Genomic DNA, 12,593 nt, shown 5'->3' with positions numbered 1-12,593 from the left:
GCGGAAATACGGGAAGGTAGACGGCCAGAGTTTTCTCCCCTTCTCACATCATATCCTCCTGCCATCACCTTCCCTCACTTTTCCCTCAACCACGTCCACTTCACTTCGGCCCTCCGGCCTTCACCTCATCAGACACCACAAATGAGCCAGACATCACCAACTCTTAACACATGAATTGAGGTGAAACTGGTCTCACTGAGAGGTACCTATTCCTTTGCATGCCCTTCTACCTGAGTTCTCGAGACTCTTCAGCTCACGCTAGTTTTCTTACATCCTGCAGTGACCTACTTCTCCTTCAATTCGACATCAAAGTTGATGATTGGAATTGACTTTTGCGCACTTCCGCTGCGTTGAACAGAGACGGAGTTGTTTGAGAAGGAGCCATCCTCTTCTGAGTTGATCCAGCTTCGCGCTCTATTCCCATTCATCTTACACCCACTCTCTATGCAACCTCTCTGCCTGCCGATAAACCAACGTCATCATCTGCAATTGTGCTCCCTTGCCAACAACACTACTGAGGCACAGAACTCGTCTCACAAAGTATTCACGCAGATATGGAGACATCCAACCGTCAAAGAATTGTGGATCGGCCTCTCATCGACGGCCTAGGGAAGCTCTACTTGACTCCCCTTCCCTCAAAGCCCTCGACGCCTGTGGAGAGAAGCCATGAACAGCCTTCGACGACCGGACTAGGAAACATCTGCCCGGCAATAGAAATTTCCACCAACCTACCCTCTCCGAGCTATTCAACCGCGACTTCCTCCAGGCATGGTTCCATTGTCAACACAGACGATGTCGAAGAGCAGGACCAGGCAGATGAGGATGAAGAAGATGACTATCGTCGCTGGAGTGTCAACCCTGAGAGGCCGCGAAAGATCTCCGAGAAGAAGCGTCAGGACCACGCCAAGTTCCAGTCTTGGATCGAATCGAATCAAGCCAAGGTGCTTGAGGCAGCCTCAAAGACCAAGGCACCGGCACAAGGATCTGTTGCATACTTGGTGAAGGAAAGTGAGAACCGAAGAATTATTCAGACTCCTCGCGAGTACCAGATCGAACTCTTCGAAAGAGCGAAACAGAAGAACATCATCGCAGTCCTGGACACGGGCACCGGCAAGACCTTGATTGCCGCTCTTCTGCTTCGTCACATACTTGAGAAGGAGGTCGAAGACCGCGCACTCGGAAAGCCGAAACGTACTGCTTTCTTTCTGGTAAGCCCTAGTAGACCGATGGCCAGCAATTATCCTCAGACTAACGTATTCATGCAGGTTGACAAGGTGTCGCTGGTCTTTCAGCAGCACGCGGTTCTCGAGTGCAACCTGGAGCATTCTGTCGCCCGGTACTGCGGTGACATGGTTGACGAGATGTGGTCAAGCGAGTTCTGGGCTAAACAGTTTGAAGAGAACATGGTCGTGGTTTGTACTGCGGCCATTTTGCAGAAATGCTTGATGCACTCTTACATTCGCATGGACCAGATCAACCTCCTCATCTTCGACGAAGCACATCATACGAAGAAAAATCATCCCTACGCGCGCATCATCAAGGATTTCTACATCAAAGAGCCCGAGAAGGAAAAGAGACCCAAAATTCTCGGCATGACTGCGTCACCGGTCGACGCCCAGACGAACATGAAGGTTGCTACTGCTCAGCTAGAGTGCCTCCTACACAGCGAGATTGCAACCGTCTCCGAGGAATCGCTGGCTTTGAATCCCAACCAGCGGAAGATTACAGAGAGAGAAATCCACTATACGCCTCTAGTGAGATCGTTTGAATCGGAACTCGCGCAGAAGATACGGGTACTTGTTCGCAGGAACCAACTCTTTGACAAGGAGCTGCAATGGACTACTACCGCCATGGCGGAACTCGGTCCGTGGGTAGCAGATCGCTTCTGGAAGCTTTACCTTACAGACAACACGATTGCACGACTGGCGAACAGAACAGACATCAACTACTCAGGTTTCGACGGCAATGGCAAGCATACAGCGGCAGTCCAAAAGCTTCGGGATATCATCCAAAGTCACAACTTTAAGCCACCCACGCTATCTTTGGATGATGTGTCAAGCAAGGTCCTCCGCCTTTGGGACGAGCTGAAGGTCCGATTTTCTCAGCCCACTGATTATCGGTGCATCGTATTTGTGGAAATGAGACTCACTGCAGTGATGCTCGCCGAGTTGTTCAAGCAGGATGGCATGGACTTACCACACCTCAAGCCGGCAGCACTCGTCGGCAGCCAGGCCTCTGCAGGTCTCGGCAACATGTCATTCAAGGAACAGCTCTTGACCATCACGAAGTTCAGGCGGGGTGAAGTCAATTGCATCTTCTCTACCCAAGTTGCTGAGGAAGGAATAGATATTCCAGCCTGCAATGTGGTCATGCGATTTGACCTTTACAAATCCGTCATTCAGTACATTCAGTCGAAGGGACGCGCAAGACAGCAAGACTCAGAATACCTCTCCTTCGTTGAGATAGGCAATGGAAGACATACCCGAGCGGTAGCGCAGGCCACGTATGATCAAAGCGTTCTCCGCCGATTCTGCAGCGCCTTACCAGAAGACAAGAAGATCATGGGCATGGACATCAACGCTACTGTTATGCAAGGAGAGTTACACTATCAAACTTACACCATCAAGGAGACCGGCGCCAAGCTGACGTGGATGTCTAGCTTAGAGGTGCTGGCCAACTTCGCATCATCGCTGCGCCAGTCCAGCGATGAAGTCTTGATGCCAGAGTATGTGGTGACCAACCAGGGACAATCTTTCATCGCTGAGGTTCAGTTACCGGCGAAGTCCCCGATTCTTAGCATGACGGGAATGCCACACAAGAGGAAGCAGTCTGCACGCTGTTCTGCGGCGTTTGAGCTGTGCAAGGAGCTCATCAAGAAGAAGTACATCGATCTCAACTTACAACCAATCTTCACCAAGAAGCTTCCTGCGATGCGCAATGCCCGTCTAGCAATCAGTGCCAACAAAAGGGCAGAGTACAAGATGCGTACCAAGCCTGAACTCTGGTCACGAGTTGGTGCTTTTGATCATCTGTATGTCACAGTACTGGCACTTGCTTCGCCAGACGCAGTTGGCAAAGAGTCGAAGCCGCTACTTCTCCTCACCAGAGAGAAGTTGCCCGACCTTCCTCCTATACCCCTGTTCTTTGGAAATGACCAGCAGTCTGATGCTTTCGCCCTGTGCGTACCGAAGCCGATCAACATTTCCCCAGCAGATTCAGAGCTTCTAAGGAAGTTCACCCTTCGTGTGTTCAAGGACCTTTTCAGCAAGGAATACGAAGCTGCGATCTTCGATATGCCTTACTTCCTCGCTCCGACCGCACAGAGTCATTCCGCCGACTATCAACATGCCGACGCAGCTGCACTGGTTGACTGGAACCACCTTCAAGCGACCAACGACAGAGAATATCTGGACTGGGACGACAGCACCTCAGATGAGTTCTTTACTGACAAGCTCGTGATTGATCCTTACGCGGGATCTCGCAAGCTACGCTTGAGAGGAGTTCGCAAAGACCTGAAGCCAATGGATCCCGTGCCCGAAGGCGTTCCTGACCCTGGTCACAGGCCGTGGCGCGACTCGGCCGTGGAGAAGAACATTAAGGAGTACAGCGTCAGTCTCTGGATGAAAAGTCGTCTTAAGCGAACATGGCGCGATACGCAGCCTGTGGTCAAGGCCGAAGTGATCTCTCTGAGGCGCAATTTGCTGGACGACTTTGTGGAGGCCACAAACGAAGAGTCCAAGGTCTGCTACGTGATATTAGAGCCCTTGAGGGTCTCAACTGTAAGTTCAGTTCCCATCTAACCGAACTCATAACCTAACTATCCCTAGTTACCTATGGAGACAGTCGTCATGGCATTTACATTTCCTGCCATCATTCATCGCATGGACCAGGTCATGGTTGCCCTCGACTTGTGCAAGTTGCTCAAGCTTGACATCCGGCCTGACCTGGCCCTCGAAGCCGTCACCAAAGACTCTGACAACAGTGACGAGCATGACGCAGAGAAAATCAACTTCCAAGGGGGAATGGGCAACAATTACGAGCGCCTGGAGTTCATTGGCGATACTTGCTTGAAAATGGCCACCACGATCGCCCTTTTTACCAACAATCCAGACAATAATGAGTTCCAGTATCATGTCGAGCGTATGCTTTTGATCAGCAATCGGAACCTCTTAAACAAGGCTATCGACCGGAACTTACAGGAATACGTGCGATCAAAATCCTTCAACCGCCGCAGCTGGTATCCTCAGGGTCTCCGTCTCATCCGAGGCAAGGAGGGCACTGTTGATGCCAACCATGCTCTTGCGGACAAATCCATCGCCGATGTCTGTGAAGCCCTGATCGGCGCCGCGTATCTCACGTTCAGCGATTCAAACAACTTCGACATGGCCATCCGGGCAGTCAGCGCCATGGTGAACGACAAGAACCATCGCATGACCTCGTGGGCCGACTACTACGCAGGGTACAAGCCTCCTTCTTGGCAGACAGAGCCAGCCTCCGCAATGTACCGGGATGTGGTCAGACAGGTCAAGAACAAGGTGGGATACGACTTCAAGTCACCTGCGCTGCTGCGAAGTGCCTTTAAGCATCCGTCGTGCCCTCACAATGTATGCTCTCTGCCCAACTACCAGCGTCTCGAGTTCCTCGGCGATGCTCTGCTCGACATGGTCTGCGTAGACTTCCTCTACCACAAGTTTCCCAGCGCGGATCCGGAGTGGCTGACCCGCCACAAGAGTACCATGGTCAGCAATCGCTTCCTGGCCTGCCTCTGCGTGAAGTTGGACCTCCACAAGCACATTTTGACGGCGCAGGCATCGTTGCTGAGCCAGACTCAGGAATTCGTTGCCGCTCTCAGATTCGCCGAAGAGAGCGCCAGAGAAGAAGCTCTGATGGAGGCAGTTCAAAACGGAGCTCCCGCCGACGGAGAACAAGGAAAAGAAGCACCGGTGACCAAAGCTACAGGGAATGCCACGACCGCCACCCCAGTGAGCTACTGGCAACACGTAGAAGACGCGCCCAAATACCTCTCTGATATGATGGAAGCGTACATTGGCGCCGTCTTCGTGGACTCAGGCTACGACTACGGCCAGGTCCGCTCCTTTTTCGAAGCCCACGTCCGGCCCTTCTTCACCGACATGTCCCTCTACAGCGATTACGCCCTCAACCATCCCGTCACCAACGTCTCGCACATGCTCCGCAACGATTTCGGCTGCGACGGCTGGCGCCTCATGACCAACGAGGTCGTGCCGCCCATCGAGGCCGGCGCCGGTGTCATCACCGAGACGCAGGTCCTCTGCGGAATCATGATTCACGGGCAGGTGTACTTCCACGCGACGGCTGCGAGTGGACGGTATGCCAAGGTTGCGGTCGCCAAGATGGCCATTACGAAGTTTACGGATATGGATAGGGAGGCGTTTAGAAAGGAGTTTGCGTGTGATTGCCAGGATGTGGAGGGTGAGTGTGGCACACAGCAAGTTGATCCTAGACTTGCCGCCTGAGATTGGGAGTGGCGATATGAGATGGGTTTCATGGACAAGGGATGGAAGTGATCCAGAGGGGCTCATGATGGATCGTCATCCACGTCATCCACGTCGAGCCGCTCAACCCCGTATGGGTAACCTACGCTGCCGACGCACGATTCTCCAGGAGCTCGCTCTGCTTACGGCGCCTTCATAGAAAGACGCAGGCGTGCTTCTAGCGAGGACTTCATATCGCTCTATACAAAAGCGAAAACAGCGAGGACACAGATAGAGCAGCATGTTGACACAGAATAAAGACTCGTTACCCCGTCACCCCTGCCTCCGTCGAGAACAAGATACAATGTACTTTCATCACAGGAGAGCACATCAGGAGGTTGGAAAGACGCCAGAAGTGAAGTTTGAGGAAACAGTCGAGCCCAAGTTGATTTGGCTCTGAAGATAGACTAGACGACGATACTAGTCCACAAAATTCCCTCCATCCATCCTCACCAACTCATCTCCCCCTTTTTTTCGACCCGTCGCAGTCACCTCATGCTGCAGTCGCGATCAATCCCTTTTCCTCCTCCCTTCCTGCGTTTCGTCGTCATTTCCCTCATTCCATAGCATACACAAGCGTGTGTTGCTGCTATCCAACGTGAAAAAAGAATTCCGAACACGCTTGTGACAAATAAGAAGAGAATTCATCTCTAAGTGTAAATAAAAAAAACAGACCCGTGTTGAAACTCCTTGCTCTCTGGTTGTTTGTGTGGTTCTCCCGGACCTTTTTCTTCTCGTTGGGGAAAAGAAACTTGTGGTCCGTTTGTATGGGGGGTATCGTTGAGATATATGCATTTGCTCCGTTGCTTTCCCTTCCTGTCCGTTTCCTCTTCTCCTTGACTTTTGTTGTGTGGTGTGGTGTGATTTGTGTGTTCGAATTTTGGTTTCACCTCATGCATTTACCGCTTGAATGCCATGGATAGAAACATGCCCACTTGAAAAAGTTTTTTGTTGGAAAAAACAAAGTTGACCCCCTTTTGCCCTGTTGAAAACGCCGCTCATGATGCATACTTAGGTAAATAGTAGTAAAGGGGGTGTGTTAAACACAAGTCAGAATGAATCGTTCGTTAGTTTGCCGCAACTGCGGCGGCAGGAGCGCTGCCGTTGGTTTGTTGTTCCTTGGCGGCTCCGTTTGTCTGAGGCTCAGCCGAAATGTCGCTGTATTCCTTGACCTCAAGGCCCTCGAGCAAGTCGAAGAGAGCTGTCTTCTGGTGGAAGTCGTTGTTTACTAGGTCATGTTAGCATGTGTGCTCAGCACGATCAAACTGACGAGCAAGACTCACCGATGTTGATGAGGTACCATTCGTTCATGATACGCTCAACAAGGGTTCTACTGGGAGACCCAGCCTCGAAGCAGTGTGCCCAGTCAATACCCAAGCGGAAAGCCTCGTCCTTCCAGGCCATGAAGCTGATACCCTCGACAATGGTGGGCTGGACAATCTCCTTGCCTGGGAAGACACCCCATGTAACAGCGTTGGGGCTGTCGTTTGAAGCGTTGTACTTCAAGTTGCCAGTCTTTGTGGTGGCGTAGTAAGTCATATCAGGGTTCTTCTCGACGCGGGCAACGATCTCATGGTACACATCGGGGTGAACGAGGAGTTCGAGGTAAGCCTTCTGGTAAACGTAGCCGTTTGCCGGTCCCCAACCGTGTACTGGATGGGTCGACTTCACGCCGTCGACAGCAGGTTGAGAGTTGATGGTCAGGAGGCCACGCTTGTTCAAACCAATGAGCTCTTCGCGAATGGGATCGGCTTCGCTAGTGAGAGGTGCCTCACTCCAAGGCAATGAGTCGAGCTCCGTCTCAAGGTATCGGACGAAGATGTTGGCAATGTCCTTCACTGACTTGGGCTCGCCCCACTTCTTTCTGTTTTGCTCGTTCGTACCGGTCAAGCCAATACCGTAGGCATCCAGCTCGCCGAAAGCGGGAGATCGAGAATCACCCCAGCGTCCGTTGGGGAACTCGTCCCAGTCCTGGGTACGAAGAACGTAAGACTTGTTACGGCCCTTCCAGAAGATGGGGCGTACATCCTCCTCTCTGCGTCCGTGGGCCAGGGACTGCTTCCAGGGAAGAGCATGCTTCACAGGGCGGTCGCTCGTGGGCATCCATTCCAGCTCCTCAAGAACCATTCTGGTGGCCTGAGCCAGGTTCATGGTGTAGAAGTGCAGATGGTGAATGCCAGCGGCAACAATCTTCCGGCACATCTCGGCGACCAGACCCTTGCCGACCTCTCTAACAGCGACGTCGTCGTTCTTGATAGGCTCCAGAGCAGCCATCCACTCCTCAGGCACCTTGCAGTTCATGTGCTTTGCGCGGCGCAAGAAGCTGGAGTAGGTGGCAATTGGCATAATACCGGGAATGATGGGGACGGTAATGCCACGCTCGCGAACCTTGCCGACCCAGCGAACAAAGTTGTCGCCGTCGTAGAACATCTGTGTGACAATGAAGGTCGCGCCCATATCGACCTTCTCCTTCAAGTGGTCCAGCAGCTGCTCCTCGTCCTTGTTGTCGTCGCAGCCCTCGGGGTAGCCAGCAACACCAATGTCAAAGTGGTCGTGGTAGGTGGCACGAATGTGCTTGACCAAGTCCTTTGCGTAGCGGAAGCCGTCGTCGGTGGCCTCCCACTTCTCCTGCTCTCTCGGGGGGTCGCCACGCAGGGCTAGGATGTTGGTGCAGCCAGCCTTGTAGGCCTTGCGCAAAGCGTCGTTGACCTTTTCTAGGCCCATGTCGGTACAAGTCAAGTGCATGCAGGTCTCGAGACCGTAGATGGACTGTGCCTGGAGGACCATCTCGCAGGTGAGCTCGGCGATGCGGCCGCCAGCACCCCATGTAATGTCGATGAACTTGGGACCGAAGTGGTACATGCGCTCCATACGATCGTAGAGGTTCTGGACACCCTGGGCCGTCTTAGGAGGGAAATACTCGAAGGAGAAGGAGGGCTCGCCCGTCCTCCGGGACTCGTCGAGCATAGCCTTGATGTGCATATTGGCGGTTGTGTGGGTGGAAGTTTTCTGAGTGGTTCAAAGGCAGAGCACAGGTGGAAGTATGGCCGCCAAAGGGCTCGCTAGAATCGCCGGGTGCTAGAAGCAAACTTGTCAGACTCAATTGAGTAGAGGAAGCAAATACGAAGAGCAAATTGTGGGAGCGGGAGTCCCGTATGGAAAAATGAAGCTATTTAGAAGTGGCGTGGAAGTGCCCTGGGTAAGGGAGACAGAGTGGCGGAGAGGCTAGAAGTAGCGGGGTGGAAGTGGAATGGTGGACGGTAGGAATGGAATGGTGGAGGGGTAAAAGGCGCGTGTTTAAGGAACGCCAGGAGAAAAGTCTAGACATTCTGAAGCAAGGGAAACGAGAAGTCAATAACTCACCAAACAATCTCGTTGGCTAAAAGCGTATGGTACGTCTCTCCTAACACACCGATCCCCGGATCTGCGCAGTAGACAATTTCCCAAATGTCCCAAGAAAAGAAAAAAAGGCACCTGAAGGGAATTGGACTTTTGAGGTATGAAGGGGGGAAGAAGTTTAGAAATTTTGCAGCACCGGCCGAGATGTGCTACCTCAGTGCCCAAGTCCAGGAAAGTAACAGACCGGGGAGAAGAAGGAGAGAAGTGACGGAGGGCAAAGGTACGTAGATACGGGTGGCATCCAGTTCCAGACCCTCTTACCCTTCCCAGTGCTGGATCCCACGCTTTTGCTGCATCAGAGCTCCGAACAAGGAGGGAATCTACGCATGAGAGGGTCCAATGATTGGCGACTGCCCCTCCATTGCGAGGTACGTGGGTACCTAAGGTACATTTCACTGGACCTCTCAGAGATCCATCATCCATGGATGCTAAGGTAGGGACGGATGTCGCACCGAGCACCGCGAGTCTTCCATGACTCTTGGAGAGTATGAGTGAGAGCCAGAGTGAGAGTGAGAGTGAGAGTGACTCTGAGACTTCCATTGAGTGAGTGAGTCCCCCCACCTTACTACCCTCAGTGACCCTCCATCGATGAGGTGATCGTCCCTGCCCTGTGCAACTGCGGGGTGCGGCAGAAAAACTGTCACGTCTCCGTAGAGGTGCTCACTCTGTAAGGTACGAAAAAACTTGTGTTTCTTGAAACTTCCGTCTCATTCATCTGTGCTCTCATTACACAAAATAAGGTCGGTTGTGTGAGCGAATACTATCTGTTCCAAAGTTCCTTACGGCAAGGCCTCACATTAGTGACTGTAACAGGTGTCCTGATGGCATGTGCCCGAGGTGACGAAAGGACCGGATACTTTCTCGCCCGCCTCATCCCTTCACCGCCAGACGGGACGACCTACGTCAGGTACACTGCACCCTCACAAAGTCACAACCCTCTCCCATGCTTCCCCGACACACACACACAGAAACACACATGCATACCTCTACACACCACCACACAACCAACCAAGCCAGCCGCTTTCGCACCGTGGAAGTTTATTCCAACCAGGGCCTACCCTTCCCGTCCTCGGGTCCGTCGTCGGCGGTCGGCCACTTCCAGCCTCTGGCGCCTCGCGCGCTCCACACAAGAGCCCACCAGTCTCCGACTGTTCGTCCTCCAAAAGCCTCCATACTGCGTAGCTCCAAGAAGGGTCTCCATTTCTCCAGATACCGCACCCTTCTGCTACTCGATCTTTTTTGTTTTAGTTTCTACCACGTATTACGTGATTACACACAGATGGGGTTTGTCAACTAGCATGATTGGCGGATCTCTCGCTGAAACGCCTGCAACCCGTTGGCTCAAGTTTCTCTAAACCAACCAAACGGTTTCCCAAATCTCGGGAAACAGGAAACGGGAAACCGGGAAAAACGGGAAGATCAAAACACCATACTCCTTCGCCCAAAACTATAAAATAAGTCGCCGCAAAGGCTTGTTGGGCAGTGCATCCCGGGAACCCTTTTTCGGAATAACAATCGTTGGTCACTTTCCGTTGTGGTCAGTCAGTCACATGGCAGAGGCAGAAGTCCTGTAAAACGAGGAATGGGATTCTCTGTCATGCCTCTCAACTGGATAAAGTTGGTCCATCGGGAAGCTTTTGATACTACATCGGGCCATCGCAGTAAAACCCCCCCGTCACACCAACGACCGATATCCCCGGATCACTGCAACCGAGTCCGACGGCGACAACGGCGCAAAGCTCCGAAGTACTTCGTAACACTAGCACAACACACAACACAGTACGCGCGACGCTTTTCTTCAGATCGGCCACTGAGAGTTCAGCAACTCTCCCTTACTCCCTGCGCCTGCGGAACATTCAAATTTGGAGTGACTGACTTGCTCCCGCATTTTTCTTCCAAGCGAAGCCAATAAGCTCCGGCCAAGCATCTCGCCTTCCGCGACTACATGCACTAGCCCGTCCGCCCGTCTGCTGCATGTCGCGCATCTAACCTCAGTCCGGCTGCGCATGCTTCTTCTGGCCCATCCGTTCGTTCCTCGAGAGAGTGAAATGCGAGTTGGATGCTGATGCCTAGCAAGTCTCAGCTCAAACTCGGCATTGACCGTGGCAACGGACCTTTCTCAAAGTGAATGGAGCTTACTTTCTCCGGCTGGGATGTCAAGAGTTCACGGGTGAGTCCAGACTAATCCTCGGCAATACTCAAGTAATGGTTATTCCAACAGTATTGGTTGGACGCTTGACTTCGCCTCTAAGTCGGTCTGTATGCACTCTATATGCCTACAACCTGCAAGACGCTTAAACGGCATCAGTCAAGTCAACCACACTGCCCGGCCGCATCTCCAATGCCTTGGCACCCCTTAACGACCGCCACCTATTGCTCTGAGCAATAACACTCCTATCAAACAAGAACCACCACCTCTCAAACAGTGCCTGACCTACCTCCCAACTCGACGCATCATACGGGTCCCCACCCCATATACGCGCCCCCTCGCTAGAATCCTCCAGGTCGTACGCAAAGTTGACCAGGCCCAGCTGCCCCCGAGCCGCAGGCGGTCTCGCTCCATCGGGTAGACTAAACAGGTTGATGATCCGATTACGGACGTCGGGCCACGGTAAGAAATCCATGATGGGGTGGTGAGGCACCAGCACCTGCGCCGCCGTCGGCTTCCACGTCGCGGGCAGCTGCTCGACCGGCGTGCCCGCGCCCAGGTTGAACGGCGACGTCGCCGCCGGATCCCACATGACAGACTCGGAGCCCAGCCGCGTAGCCACTCGCAGCAGTCCCGTGAGGAGCTTCAGGTCGCTCAGGGGCAGGAGGTAGCTGTCAGAGAATTCTGACGGCGAGAGGGACGCGCCGCTGTCCATGAGAGACGCTGGGTCGATGGTCGAAGGCGGGCTGGGCAGTACCGTCATCGCGGTCTCGCCGCTGACTGAGTTGTGGTCTAACATTGGCGGGTTCGTACCGTACAGCAGCTCCGATATCGAGCTGTCGTCTGAGAGATCGGCTGGCCACGCCGTAGATGCGTCCAGATTGAATCCCACAGTAGCGCCGCCATCCGGGTCAGCGTTCAATGGAAAGCGGCGGTCTGCAGTCTGCTCAATCGGGTCGACGGCATCAGGAACGGGTGGAGCAGCAGCAGCCGCTGCCGGAGGAGGAGGGCCGCCGTGGTCGACGCATGTCTCAGACACCCGGCGCTCTGGGCCATCGGCGTGCCTCTTCTCCCTGGCGAGGCGGTCTTGTTTCTTGCGTTCGCCTGTCCTTTCAGGGTCAGTAATCTTGTAAGTCCGTTTTGATGCAGTCGAGATGTGACAACGATGCGCCATGCAGTAGAGTGCATCTGATCAAACGATGGGAGCTTCCGACGAGGCGGTGTGAAAATCAAAACAACGTACGGTATCTCCGCTGGGCCAGAACGTTCAACACCCGCTTCCTCTCCGGTGCGTCTTCGTCAATATTTGGCACGTCCAGGGCGGGACGTGCCTTGGGGAGTCGTTGCCGCGTCCTGGGGCGGTTGCTGTAAGTCGTGGGGACCGCCGAGCTCATTGTGCGCTGCTCCACTGCCAAGAGGTTTCCTGTGACAGTGTTGAGTAAATTTGTGATGCTTCTCAGTACCCCTGAGAATTGTGATTCGAGTTGACTTGGCGAGTTGCAGTGAGGTGATTCGTAGAGAGAAAGTTATGA

At 53.4% G+C, this 12,593-nt stretch overlaps 3 protein-coding genes across 3 annotated transcripts; 1 reads left to right on the top strand and 2 right to left on the bottom strand.

The window, feature by feature from the left end:
* Positions 1–554: 554 nt before the first annotated feature.
* On the top strand, positions 555–5,495 carry HER10_EVM0012432 (RNase3 domain-containing protein; the record flags this gene model as incomplete). Its single annotated transcript, XM_035481828.1, has 2 exons — positions 555–3,779; positions 3,828–5,495. 2 exons carry the CDS (start codon positions 555–557, stop codon positions 5,493–5,495), a joined length of 4,893 nt encoding a protein of 1,630 aa, XP_035331926.1.
* A 374-nt stretch (positions 5,496–5,869) lies between these two features.
* Positions 5,870–9,137, bottom strand: HER10_EVM0011296 (methylenetetrahydrofolate reductase). The gene is made up of 2 exons (XM_035483143.1): positions 6,797–9,137; positions 5,870–6,741 (listed from the first exon to the last, which is right to left on the bottom strand). Exons 1-2 carry the CDS (start codon positions 8,493–8,495, stop codon positions 6,581–6,583), a joined length of 1,860 nt encoding a protein of 619 aa, XP_035331840.1. The 5' UTR covers positions 8,496–9,137; the 3' UTR covers positions 5,870–6,580.
* A 2,069-nt stretch (positions 9,138–11,206) lies between these two features.
* Positions 11,207–12,455, bottom strand: HER10_EVM0007095 (uncharacterized protein; the record flags this gene model as incomplete). The annotated part of the gene is made up of 2 exons (XM_035476661.1): positions 11,207–12,165; positions 12,305–12,455. 2 exons carry the CDS (start codon positions 12,453–12,455, stop codon positions 11,207–11,209), a joined length of 1,110 nt encoding a protein of 369 aa, XP_035331573.1.
* Positions 12,456–12,593: the final 138 nt, after the last annotated feature.

Source organism: Colletotrichum scovillei, assembly GCF_011075155.1.
Source record: "Colletotrichum scovillei strain TJNH1 chromosome Unknown Contig00007, whole genome shotgun sequence".
NCBI lineage: Eukaryota > Fungi > Ascomycota > Sordariomycetes > Glomerellales > Glomerellaceae > Colletotrichum > Colletotrichum scovillei.
Note: the sequence above shows the minus strand (reverse complement) of the source record. Positions and strands in the feature narration are given on the sequence as shown.